The following is a 13,983-nucleotide window of genomic DNA, read 5'->3' as shown; positions in this document are numbered from 1 at the left end:
ATTTCCCTTGTTTCTTGAGGTAGGCCTGTAGTGCTATGAACTTCCCTCTCAGAACTGCTTTCGCTGCATCCCATGGATTTTGTGTTGTTGTGTGTTCATTTTCATTGGTTTCCAGGAAGTTTTTAATTTCTTCCTTGAGCTCCTCAGTAACCCATTCATTGTTTAATAACATGCTATTTAGCCTCCATGTGTTCAGATGTCTTTGTATGTTTTTGTTGCAATTCATTTCTAGTTTCATGCCATTGTGATCTGAGAAGATGCTTGATATGATTTCAATCTTCTTGAACTTGTAGAGATTTAGTTTGTGTCCTATCATGTGGTCTATCTTTGAGAATGTCCCATGTACACTTGAGAAGAATGTGAATTCTGTAGTTTTGGGGTGTAATTCTCTGTAGATATCTATTAAATCCATTTGCTCTAGTGCTTCATTTAGAGTCTCTGTTTCCTTGCTAATTTTTTGTCTAGAGAATGTATCCAGTGGTGTCAAAGGGGTGTTGAAGTCCCCTGCTATGATTGTATTGTTGTCGATTTCTCCTTGGAAGTCCTCCAGAAGATTTTTAATATATTTTGGTGCTCCTATATTGGGTGCATATATGTTTATCAAGGTTATATCTTCCTGTTGGATAGATCCTTTCAATATTATGTAGTGGCCTTCTTTGTCTCTAGTTATGGCCTTCATTTTGAAATCTATTTTATCAGATATGAGAATTGCTACCCCAGCCTTTTTTTCCTTTTCATTTGCTTGGAAGATTTTTTTCCATCCCTTCACTTTCAACCTATGTGAGTCTTTTATTTTGAGGTGGGTCTTTTGTAAACAACATATAGATGAGTCATGCTTTCTTATCCAATCATCTACTCTGTGACTTTTTATCGGGGCATTCAGTCCATTTACATTTAAGGTGATTGTTGATATGTACTTATTTATTGCCATTTTTGTTTAGTGTGGTTCTATTTTTCTTCCTATTTCTTCCACTAATTACAGCAGTCCTTTTAGCATATCTTACAATGCTGGTTTGGTGTTAATATATTCCCTTAGCCTTTTGTTGTCTGAGAAGTTCTTTATTTGACCTTTTATTTTGAATGATAGCCTTGCTGGGTAGAGTAGTCTTGGATTCAGATCCTTGTTTTTCATGACCTTGATTACTTCATGCCACTCCCTTTTGGCCTGTAGTATTTCTGTTTAGATGTCAGCTGAGAGCCTTATGGGGTTTCTTTTGTAGGTAGCCTGTTGCTTATCTCTTGCTGCCTTTAGGATTCTCTGTGTCTTTAATTTTGGGCATTTTAATTACTGTGTGTCTTGGTGTGAACCTGTTTGGGTTCTTCTTACTTGGGGCTCTCTGTGCTTCTTGAACTTGAATGCTTTCTTCCTTCACCAAATTAGGAAAGTTTTCTGTCACTATTTCTTCAAATATATTCTCTAACCCTTGCTCATTTTCTTCTTCTTCTGGGACTCCTATGATGCAAATATTATTATGTTTCCAGTAGTTCCACAGTTCTCTTAACCTGTCTTCCTGTTTTTTCATTGTTTTTCCTTTTGGTTTTCTGATTGGTTAATTTTTTTCTACCCTGTCTTCTAATTCACTGATCCGGTCCTCAGCTTTCTCTACTCTGCTGTTTAGACCTTCCAATGTGTTCTTTATTTCTGATATGTCATTCTTCATTTCTTCTTGCTGGTGTTTAATTTCCAATTGGTTGATTTTCAACATTTCTATGTCTTTACTCATGGTGTTGATGTTCTTACTTATGCTGTTGAGCTTCCTCAAGATCATGGCTCTGAATTCTAGCTCTGTTAACTTGCTTAACTGCTCCACATTTATCTCATCTTCAGTAGAGGCCTCTTGTTCTTTCATTTGGCTTTTGTTTCTTTTTTTCACCACTGTGGCAATCACAGTGGGCTTTGGAGCCTGCCAAATTTTCCCTGTGGATGTTGGTGTTCTGCTGTTTTTAGCTCCCTCTCCGGGTTTCCTCATTTTTTTGTTGAACAGTTTATATTATTTTCTTATTCAAAAATGTGGCTGATTACAAGATACATCATTGATTTTAAAAACAACCTTCCAGATGCATTCTGGGCAAATTAAAAAATTTTCAAATGGGGAAAAAAAAAAAGCATCTTAGAAACTAGGAAGATAGCAGCACCTATGGAGCCCAAACCCCTCAGTACTGCCCTTGTGACCAATACCCCAATCCCTCACCCCACAGCACTTGACATAAGCTTGTGTTATTGTCCCCATCAATTTTTTTCATATTTGGCTTAGCAGTGACACTTTCCTCTGCCACTCCTTTCCCACTTCTCTTTGAGGCAGGAACTCTGGTCTGGTTTTTTTTTTTTTTTTTTTTTTGCATAAAACAGTATAGTCCACAAATGTTTTTAGCAAACACTGAATGAATGAATGAAGACCTTCACATCTCTGTAGATAGTATATATTTTCCCTAGTGGAAACATCCATAAGCTATCCAAGGAGAGGTGGAGAGGTATCCAGAGAATTTTAAATATTAAACTCTGAATGAATGAATGAATGAATGAATGATACCTTCATATCTCTGTAGATAGTACATGTTTTCCCTGGAGAAACATCCATAAGCTATCCAAGGAGAGGTGCCCACAGAATTTAAGAAATTAAACTCAGTTATGTTCACTGTAGAAAATGTAATAAACATATATATTAATGGTCTCTGTTTCCATTCTTATAAATATATCTCCCTCCCATTCTTTTTTCCCTCTAGGGATTCTTTAGGAGGAGCCAGCAGAACAATGCCTCTTACTCCTGCCCAAGGCAGAGAAACTGTTTAATTGACAGAACCAACAGAAACCGTTGCCAACACTGCCGACTGCAGAAGTGTCTTGCCCTAGGAATGTCAAGAGATGGTAAGGCACAGCCTTTCTATTTCTTACATGAAGGCTTTCAAATAGATGTTTTGCTGGAGTCTGTTTAAGCCACTGGAAGAATTCTAAACAAAGGGAATTAGAAATAAAAAGAACAAAAAAGCATGTGTTGGTAATGCATTAAGAGGAAAAGTAAGAACATATAAAAATACAGTATTGTCTATTAAATAGGAAGAAAGGAAAGACTTTACTGTAGCTCGTGGGGCAACCTGTGCAAACTAAGTTAGGAGACAGCCACGTAGGCCTAGAATGGAAGGTGACCACCTATCCAAGTTTTCCTGCAAATGAGGGATTGGTTTCCTGGAACATGAGATTTTCAAAGCTCAAATTGGGAAGTCCTAGGAAAATGGAAACTTTGGTCACTGGGTACGTCTGACTGGTGCACAAGTTGCTTAGTATGTGGAGACGCTAAGGAACAGAATGTGCTTCTATAGGAAGCCCAGAGTTCCATTGGCCTGTCACAGCTACTCAGATAAGGATGTAGACTATTCTGAGTCATGATGTAGATGCTATAGCAGCAGTCCAAGTCTTAGAAGGGTTGTGTAGGTAGTGTCCTCAGAATATGACTCAAGTGTGCACTCCACCTTCAAGCCCAACTCAAGTGCATGGCCTGACTTAACAACTGAACTTCTTAGATTAATAAAAAAGAAATAAAATAAAAGAATTTTATCTAGCTTTTTCTCTATTTTTAAGCATTCACCTAAACTAATTATGTCCCCACTGACATGGGCCACAGCATTCCTGCATCAGATTGTGAGCAGTCCTGAGCCTTGGGACCATGTCTGTCTTATTCTCCCTATATTCTTGGAGTCTCATTTTGAAAGCAGGTACCTAAATGTTTGTTTAATGACCATGGCATTTTCTTACCTAAGACCTAAGACACAGGCAGTGCCCCTGATACTTATTCTCTTTATATGAAGCACTGTAATAAAATTCAAGGTGGTGCAGACCCACCCCACCCCCACCCCCCCAAAAAAGAAAAGAAACGCTTCCAGATTTTTTAAAAATTGGATAATTGGCATGTACTCTATCCTGCTATAAAGGGATTTTATGAGTAATTAAATTAGATGTGGGCCTTTTAGTTATTTGAATAAAGTCAACTCCATATTGGTCTTGATAGCTAAGCACATAAACTACTTAATTTTTAGCTTGCATTCTCCAAATAGTTGTATCTTGAATTTTTGTTCACCTTTTCTCTAATTCTCAATCACCTAAACTTGTCTTGCACAAAAGTACACCTATAAGATAAATTTGACCAAAAAGAATCTGATCTTGAGCCTTTTAGTTTACAGGTAGCTTCTAAAGGTACAGAAATGTAAGTTTCCAAAACTTTTCTATTTATTACCTAACTGATCTTTTTGCTTGTTTATTTGTTTTTTGTTTGTTTGTTTTGCTTGATTTACTAACTACATAAACGTACTCCTAGGGTAAACATAGCACTGTGTATTTCCATATAAGTAGAGTGGAGAAAGTGGAGAATGGGGGTTAAGTGGTTTTCAAGATTTACATAGTAAATGTTATGGGAATTTGAGTTGATTATTTTGTACATTGTTTCTACCATATGGAGGCAGCATATTAATTGGCAATATCTGAAAAGCCCCATTAATAACTGAGCAAAATAAATAAGCCATGGGGTATCTGTCTTTGTTATTTCTTCCTGTAATAAAAGGAAATAACCTCTTTTGGAAGTGCAGGTCTTGTGGATCTATGCTGGTGAACAGAATCATGGGCAAAGGATGGGCATATGGTCTCAGGCAGCCCACATCAGCCCACAAATCTAGAGGATTATTTGAATCCCTTGATATAAAAGAAATGGAGAGGGGTGTTACTCAATGTATAGAGCCACAATCTATTCTCAAGGGGGGAGAAATTTACTGCAGAATACAAATGGCTATGCAAGTAAAAGCAATACAGTGTCTGATGGTACTGGAGATTAAGGATAATGACCTTAATATTCGGTTCAGAGACCATCCTGAGGCTGCCAGGGACATCTTCCAGAATTCCTTCTGAGCATGTCTTACGTCAAACTGATGTAGAGAAATGTTCAAGGATAAGAGTGGTGGTTGGGAATGAGGAGAAGGGGCTCCAGCAGAAAAAAAGAAATATGATTCTCTCTAAGGGAAAAAAATCTCTGTTTCTGTTATATAGAGGAAGTTTGGTCTGAACTTTGGTTATAAAGGGTACCTCACACCAAATAAATTATACTAACACCAGGGAAACTGAATTAGTTTTATCTCCTATTGATAAGTAATGCCTAATATGTGATATTAAAGAACTGGAAAGCCCTAAAATTATGGTTGATTAGCTATGTCTACTAAGGACTCCAGAATGAGAGGTGGTGTTTCTCCTGCCACTAATTTATTATAACTACCTTCCACTAATTAAACAAATATTTTCAAAGTACTTTAGCAATAGTACCAGTAGCCAGGGTAAAATGCCCTCATGCCCAACTTCTCTCTGCATGCATTCCATGACCTTCCCTCAGGCATGAAGTAGCATCTTCATTCTGATATTTGCATTTTCTCTCTGTCAATTATGCCTGACTCCAAGGACGCTTGCTTCATCGTATGTAGTCACTGAAACAACGTGGCTACTAGTAAATGGTTTGATATAACAGCTGAAATCACTGGACTTTCATTCTTTCCTGAATTGTCACTTCTATCATGGGTTATTAGCCAGGCACATTTATGAACAGACAACAAAACTCGGCAAGAACAAATTTGCTCAAATTGAGCTTAGGCAAAGACTCAAAAATCAAATCCACTTGGAATGCATACACATGTGTTTATGTGTATAAGGTGAAGGTATGCATGTATCTGTGGGTGTGAACTGATAGCATATATATGCCCTCTGCATTTTCTCCACCATCTTCTTTCTTTTTTTTACTGGACTCCAAAAATGTTAGTTCCGGGAATCTTCAATGTAAACTGTTTCCAACTGTACTACTACAAACAAACAAACAAAAAATAGAAAAATGTTGGGCATCAGTAGAAAGTTACTGGGCTCCAAAGAAAAAAACATGACATCTACCTTGTAGTAATCACATAAACGCCCCCCTTAATGACATGTCTCTATGAAGCAATAGAAGCTGCCCTGCAAAGACAGGCTTCACAGAGCAGGCTTCTTATTCAGAACAGTATTATCCAATATGGTGCTCAAGTGTCACTGTTTAAATTTAAATGTAAGTAAAATTAAATGAAGTTTAAAATTCATTTTCATTTTAACTAGTCATACCAGTTATATTTCAAGGGCTCGATAGCCACATGTGCTTGTGGCTATCATGTTGGAAGGCATGGAGAACATTTCATCACCCTAGGAAGTTCTGGTAGATGATACTTGAGGAGGAGGAGAGAGAATATTTTTAAATTATGAATAGGGTTGAGTAGGTTGAATTGGATTTTTTTAAAAAAACAAAGCTCAGAACACTATAAAAAAGGAACATCCTTGAAATTTAAGCATAAAATTAAGACCAGTTTCCTTGGTAAGCAGCATGACATAAACATAGAAAGCTTTACAACCAAAAACAGTAAGAGAGAATAATTGCCAAAATGACTATGGAAAGTCATTGATAATAGTTCTACAATTGGGTTATCTTGACCCCAAAAACAAGTGTCTAATTACCATGTGGTAGTAAGTGCAAGTCTTTGAAGAAGCAGTGTTTCATTGTTACTCTACAAACTTTCTTTTTTTTTTTTAATGGTTTTGTTGACTTTTAGATTTTAGAGAGAGAGGAAGGGAGGAGGAGAGGAAAACATCGATTGGCTGCTTCCTGCATGCCCCCTACTGGGGATCCCGGAAACCTACTCTAAAAACTTTCATTCCATTTAGCATCACACAATCCAAATAAATATGAAAAGATTTCTGATATATTCCATAAAATTGTTCTTGGCTCATGTGGGATCAAAATGAGGGTTAAGAGCTTATCATGAGCAAATACCACTATCACTGAATATTTATAAAGCACTTGCAATGTATACAGAATTGTGCTAGTTTCTTTGAGTGCTAGCAGTTTAACAAGAGACTGCCTCTACACTCAAGTGAATCTCATTAACAGAATAATTCAAGTTTGAGAGGGGCAAACACTTAAAATATGTGCCATTCTGATTAATGGTTAGTGGAAGGAAGAATGCTAACATTTGAAAATAATAGTAATACAGCCTTTGTTGAAATAGGCCTATGAATACAATAAATGTATATATTTACAAATAGTGACAAGGAATTATTTATATGTTAGGAAAGTTTAGAAGGTTTATTTTTGCCGTGTACTGTAATTTTTCCCAAATATGTCACTACTATTATAGGAAGGGACATAAAACTGAAACACTGGTTTATCAGTATTTCTGAAATAAAGGGAAAATTCATTCTAAAAGAGTATTATAGTAATTGTCAGTAAAGTCCGTGATTTAGGATGAAGCCTGATAATTCCAAAAGGTAGTAGGGATGTAAGTTGCTTCTCTGAAAATATCTGTTTGCTCAGTGACCTGATAAGTTAATTTCTTAGGAAAGGTATAATTATTCACCACTGAGTTTTCAGATATTCACCAGGGCACAGGTCTTGACAGCATACTTATTTGACATTGTTAGCTTTGATTTTGAGATCTATGGTAAACGGCAGAATTCTAAACCTAAAATTGTTAACTATAGGGTCTTGACTGGGCTCATTCATTTATCTGCCATCAGCTGCTGGTCAGTCTGTGCCTCTACTGAATATACATGGATTTGTCCAGAATGACTGAGGTGGCTGGGCTCTACCTCATCGATCTTGTCCTCCAGCACGCTAGGCTAGGCATGTCCTTTCCATGGTGAGATACTCAATCCCACAAGCACTTTGGAAGCTCCTGTTTGTGTCCCATCTGTCACTATCCCATTGGCCCAGAGCAGACCTCATGACCCTGCATCAAGGGGTGGGGGAATAATGCCCACACAGATGGAAGGGTCCTGCCAGTTTACATAGGGAAGAACATGGAAGTAGGTAAGAGAAATCAGGGTCATTAACAAAAGCAACCCACCACAGTGTATATTTCACCAAAACAGAGAGTGTGTAGAAATCTAAAACAAGGTTTGAATGGAAAGGAGTTTAAAAAGAGATACTGCATTTCTGTCTTTATGTTAGAAGTTTCTCATCATCCATTTTTTTCTCCCTATACATTTTAAACTAACAAATGCAAAACTATTCTCCTAAAGTAAATCAGAAAGTAATTCTCCTAAAGTATACTCGAGCAGAAACGAACATCTTAATCTATAGCAATAGATGCAAATTTGGTGTTCACCACCATAGCTTGTAACAAAGAGCTGTTCTAAGCCTTCATGGATACAACAAACAGAGGGTCAGCAAATAAAGAAGCATATCACATACTTTCTTAGTGCGGTGGGGGTGGTTCTGAATCAAAATTATCATGGTTTATTTTTTCTTATACAAAAACGTCTTTTTCACTAGAGGATTATATGTAGTAAATTATTTATAAGATATAATATAAAGGTACACTTTCCCTAAAAGTTACTATAGTTACTATAAAATTCTGTCCATGGACAAACTACAAATATCACAGCAATTAGTAAGCCAATACATGTGTCCTTGAGAAACAGAGTCTGACAATAACAGTGTCTCTACAAACAAGTTAAATACAATGCTAAATGATTTAAGGCCCTGCAGAAACAACAGTTGAGGTGGAAAGAGGAGTTTGGTCTGAATTCACCAGATCACTTTTCTTCACTCAGAAAAGTTACTAGATCATTACCACTTTGTTTTCCGGCTTAGGCAGCATCGGAAAGCAAGAATGCAGGCTTTGCAGAAGGATTACGAAGAAATAGGAAGAGTTTGGGCTACTCTCAGTCTACCCCTCACATCCACAGTCCAGCAGTCAGGAAGGAGGAAAGGGCATGCCCGACACCCAGAGGGGTATGCAATTGCCCACAACTTAATCCTATAGCCACCCGGGCAGTGACAGGCTGGGAAATGCAGTCCCCATTCTGAACGGCTGATGCGTAGATAAAATGTGGTAGTTCTGTAACCAACGGAAGGAGAAAATGAACACAGAAGCAACACTGGGGTTGAAACAGCAGCTCTGTCACAGGGGGAATCTCTTCTGTGGGCCCCTCACACTGGAGAGTTCTTAAGCACTTCACCTTTTAGTTATTCTCAGAAGTTATTGTCATCAGCCCTAATGACTGAATCAGGATTGAACCTGTGTCTTGTTTCCACTTTATTCTTTCTATATTCTCTGAGCTCCCAACACCAACAGGTGATGGGAATACTGCTCACTTGCTGGCCACCGAATGCACAGAATTGCTGCTTTCCAAAGATCCTTTTCATTGACCCCAAAGGCCACCTGAAGGCAAATGATGTGGTTTACTTAAAATTGTGTTTGTCTGCCCTGGCGGATTTGACTCAAAGGTAGAGTGTTGGCCTGTGGACCAAAGAGTTGCAGGTTCGATTTCGGTCAAGGATACGAACCTCGGTTCCGGTTTGTCCCTGGTCCTGGTGGGGGTCGTGCAGGAGGCAATCAGTTGATGTGTCTCTCTCACATAAATGTTTCTCTCTCTCTCCCCCTCTCCCTCTCTCTCCCTCCTTGCCACTCTATCTCAGATAAATAAAAAAATATCCTCAGGTGAGGATTAAAAAAAAAATTGTGTTTGTCACCCTGCCCCACATCCTTGTTCTTACCCAACACCTTATTTAGAAAATAGTGAAATAAGAAGGTCCTGACAATCCAATTATCCTAATGCTTAGGAGAAGAAGTTAAAAGTTAGTTTGGGTTGACATTCTAATAGGTACTATTAGGTAGGTTTTTTGTTTTGTTTTGTTTTTTTTAATGATTTTTTTCCCCACAAGTAAAAAGAACAAGAAAGGCCCTGGCCAGTTTGGCTCAATGGTTAGAGCATTGGCCCACAAACCAAAGAGTCTCAGGTTTGATTCTGGTCAAGCAAACATACCTCGGGTGCAGTTCATTCCCAGCCCTGGTTGGGGTCAAGCAGGAGGCAACCAGTCAATGTGTCCCTCTCACGTCAATGTTTCTCTTTCTCTCTCTTTCTCTCCCACTATATCTGAAGATAAAATAGAAAAATATCCTCAGGTGAGAATTTAAAAAAATAAAAGAAGAACAAGAAAGTATGCTTTCTAACTTCATGCCAATAGAGAAATACATAGGTTTCCACATTTCTTCCTAACTTAGATCTAGTTCTCGCTGTGCACATAAACCAGTACAGATGTCCATGAATATAACCTTTCACCTAATATGCAGTGCAAATGCCTGGACTCTGGGGCTACGGTGCTAGGAGTCTGTGCATTTGACATTGAGGGGACAACCATCCATGACCCCTTGGACTTGAGGTGGTTTACAAGAATGATAACTGCAAGCACTGTTTTCTGCTTTTCTCTCCGACCCAGCTGTGAAGTTTGGGAGGATGTCCAAGAAGCAACGGGACAGCCTGTATGCTGAGGTGCAGAAGCACCAGCAGCGGCTGCAGGAGCAGCGGCAGCAGCAGAGCGGGGAGGCGGAGGCCCTCGCCAGGGTGTACAGCAGCAGCATCAGCAACAGCCTCAGCAACCTGAACAACGAGGCCGGCGGCACTTATGCCAATGGACATGTCATTGACCTGCCCAAGTCCGAGGGTTATTACAACGTGGATTCCGGCCAGCCATCTCCCGATCAGTCAGGACTTGACATGACTGGAATCAAACAGATAAAGCAAGAACCCATCTATGACCTCACATCCGTACCCAACTTGTTTACCTATAGCTCTTTCAACAACGGGCAGTTAGCACCAGGGATAACAATGACAGAAATCGGTAAGTGGAAGTCCCCTCCCAGCTCATTTTTGGAAATTCTGCTGTGAAGTTGCATTGGTCCTATTTAGTAGGGGCATTTTCTTAGGTATGTGTTGAATTACTGGTGTTCATGGCTTCTAATGAGAAAAATAATTGATTTTAAAATATAGTCTAATAATTGTCATTGTTCCCCTGCCCCATAAAAGTTTGTCTCAAGCAAAGGAAAAAAAAGGAATTATAACTAGAAATATGCTATCTGTTAAATTTGGGGTCGTCACTGAAAGAAAAATGTTATTGGTATTAGCAGGAAAACTTCAGCAAGGATTCAGAGTGGTGTTCTTTAATGTGAAATAACTAAGGGATATAGAAACAGTGTGTAATCATTGAATGACCAGGGCTCCAACTCTTCCTCTAAGATAATTGGGGACAAACCATTAGCAAATGGTACCTCACTTTCCTTCTTGGAAAGGCAGAGGGGTAGATCAGAATCTCTAAGCCTCTTATAAATCTGAATTCAAGAATTCTACATGGGACTAGGGTCTGATTTACGGGCAGTGAAAGAGTATAATCTGGAATGTTACAGCACCTAAGAGCAACAAACATGCTGTGGGGAGTAGGGCTAGTCACAGGTGTAATTGCATCAGTAACCCAATCCTCTGTCTGCTATGATGTCCTTTGGTTCCCAGAGAGTGGTCTGTAAGAGCATCCTATCCTAGGACGCTCTCTTCTGACCTGTGCAGCCGTGTTTTACCCTGCGATGCTCAGGAGCCTATTACGTGTTTAACCAATTGACCTCACTAACTAATTGCTATAACATATTGATATAGGTGTAACCCATTACCCTCCCAGGTAATGGAGTTGCATGTTCACAGCCTAGAAGAGCTAAACAAACAGTGGCTACCAGACTTCGTTGCAGTATGCAGTGCACTGGGGAGGGAAACAAAGAGCTCAGGAACCTTCGAAGCCTCCTCACATCCCGCCCTGAGAGATGGCAGAGCAAGAGTGTTGAAGAATCAAACCACCTGAGTTCAAATCCTAACTCTCTGGCTTATGAATTGAGCCTGAACAGTTTTCAAAATCCCAGTTTACCCACCTTTTTGTTGTTGTTGTTGTCGTTGTTGTTTATGATTGCTCATCTTTAAAAAGAGAAAAGTATGCCCTGACTGGTTTGGCTCAGCGGTTAGAGCGTCAGCCTGTGGACCAAAGCGTCCCGGGTTTGATTCTGGCCAAGGGCATGTACCTCGGGTTGCAGTTCATCCCCGGCCCCAGTTGGGGTCGTGCAGGTGGCAACCAATTGATGCATCTCTCTCACATTGATGATTCTCTCCCCCCCCCACCCCCACTCTGTCTGAAGATAAATATAAAAATATCCTCGGGTGAGGATTATAAAAATAAAATAAGAAAAGTATTAGTTCATAGAGCACATGGTTGTTGTGTTTGGAACTCAGCAAGTGCTCAGTAAGTCTTGGCTGACACTGCTTGTACACCACGTGTCAGGCAGCTTCTCTGTCTGCAGAGCAGGAGCCTCAAGCCTACGAGTGTTTTAAATAAAGCTGATGTGAACACAGACTGAAGTACATGCCATATGTATTCTGGCTACTTCCACCATCTGGTCGAGGGAGAAGAAATGTTACCCACTTAGAAAACCCGAAACGTTATGTCTCTCTTTTAGCAATTCAGGGTGTGACAGTGAGGAAAGAAGTTGTTGACAAAACATGTATAACAACACTCCCATCGAGAGACATAGGCAAGTGAATGTCAGCTATATCATTGTTGCTGTCCTTAACCTTTCTTTTTAACTATGTCACGGGCACTTCACATACATTTAACTTTCACGAGCATCTTATAAGTAAAAATATTATTCTCATTTTACAGATGAGGAAACAGAGGCTTAGAGTTGTCTCATGACCTTCCCAGGGTCCTTCGGTTACTAAGTGATAGACGGTTTCCACCCAAGTCTGATTCCAGAGTCTCTTCTCTTGTCTGTCACTCTGCCACCTGTTGTGGATTTAATATTCACAGACTGCACTGTCAACCAATAGGGACAGTCTTTTCAAGTGAAGTCACTTAATTTTTCCAAGAGAACATGTTACCAAAAAAAAGAAAAGAAAGAGAAATCAGCACCATTTTTCACTTCTATTCTACTTAATATCTATATGCAAGGGTCTGCTATTGATTTGAAACACATATTCAAAACCTAATGATACAAACTCACAACTGTTGGGCCAATTTCTGCCCCATGTTAAAAATAAACTCATGTAAGAATGCAAAAGGCACAGTTTCCTCGTGATTTAGAATCACTAGGAAGTATGGAAAGAGAAATACGGCCGAAACCGGCATGCCTGGGTAACCCTAGGCAAGTCACTTTTCCTCTCTGGTCTTCAGTCTGTTCATCTCTGGACTGCTGCCTTTGGACTCAATCTCAAAATTCATCCGGATTTTCTAAACAGTGATACCCAAAACGGACTGGCATATGTTTTTAATTATTTCAAGATACCATTTGTCTTTAGAACATTTCTAGGTGTTCTCTGAACTTTGGAGACCTCTTGCAGTAGACTTTCAGGGGTGCCGTTATATGGTGCTTGCCCGTGCTCCCCTAGTTAGCAGGCTCTTAAACCTAAACAGTGACTTGGTTCTTATTTTGTCAAAACAGCAATGCCATCTAGTGGACACAAACTCCTTCTCTGGGTGTCAAATGTAGCCACATTTGACAAGCCACGATAATGGGACACACTGTTCTTTCCTGTACCATCCAAAACACTGCCACTCATTTCACTAAAACTAAACCCATAACGGTTTCATTGGGTGAGAAGGCAGCAGACGTATAGCATTGGTGGCTAAGAACTCTGGCTCTGGCATGTTTGCCTGCGCTCACAGCCCGGTGGGCCTTTTCCCTTCAGCAATTTACATGACCTCGGAGTGTCAGTTGTAAACCTGGGACAATAATAGTCCCTACCTGTGTATGTTGATTAAGTGAGTGAATAGTTGTAAGTTCTTAAGACGATCTGACATGTATAAGCCTCATGATTATGAATATAATTGGTATTATAATGTTATTCATTTCATTATTAATAACATTACTAATATTCTTAGTAATATTAGTATTACAGGTGATACAGTTACTTTTCATTGAGCACCTACATTGTGTTGAGCAATGTCCTTTATTTAATTCTCATAACAATCCTATTATGCCTATTATAAAAGTATTGGTATATCCATTTTACAGATGAAAAACTGAGGCTCCGAAGTTACAAAACGTGTGAAAAGCAAAGTAAGCATATAAGCCCAGGTCTGAGTAACATCAAAACCCATTCTTTAAACTATCATACTA

General features: G+C 39.2%; 1 protein-coding gene across 2 annotated transcripts in view; it reads left to right on the top strand.

The window, feature by feature from the left end:
* The window catches only part of RORB (RAR related orphan receptor B), a 192,416-nt gene that overhangs the window by 139,832 nt on the left and 38,601 nt on the right, over window positions 1-13,983 (top strand). For both annotated transcript variants that reach the window (XM_036261145.1, XM_036261144.1), the window contains exons 3-4: window positions 2,725-2,866; window positions 10,272-10,673. In XM_036261145.1, the coding sequence (XP_036117038.1) occupies window positions 2,725-2,866; window positions 10,272-10,673 (544 nt within the window). The remainder of the gene's footprint in view (window positions 1-2,724; window positions 2,867-10,271; window positions 10,674-13,983) is intronic.

This window comes from Molossus molossus, unplaced genomic scaffold, assembly GCF_014108415.1.
Source record: "Molossus molossus isolate mMolMol1 unplaced genomic scaffold, mMolMol1.p scaffold_m16_p_14, whole genome shotgun sequence".
In the NCBI taxonomy this organism is placed as follows: domain Eukaryota; kingdom Metazoa; phylum Chordata; class Mammalia; order Chiroptera; family Molossidae; genus Molossus; species Molossus molossus.
Note: the sequence above shows the minus strand (reverse complement) of the source record. Positions and strands in the feature narration are given on the sequence as shown.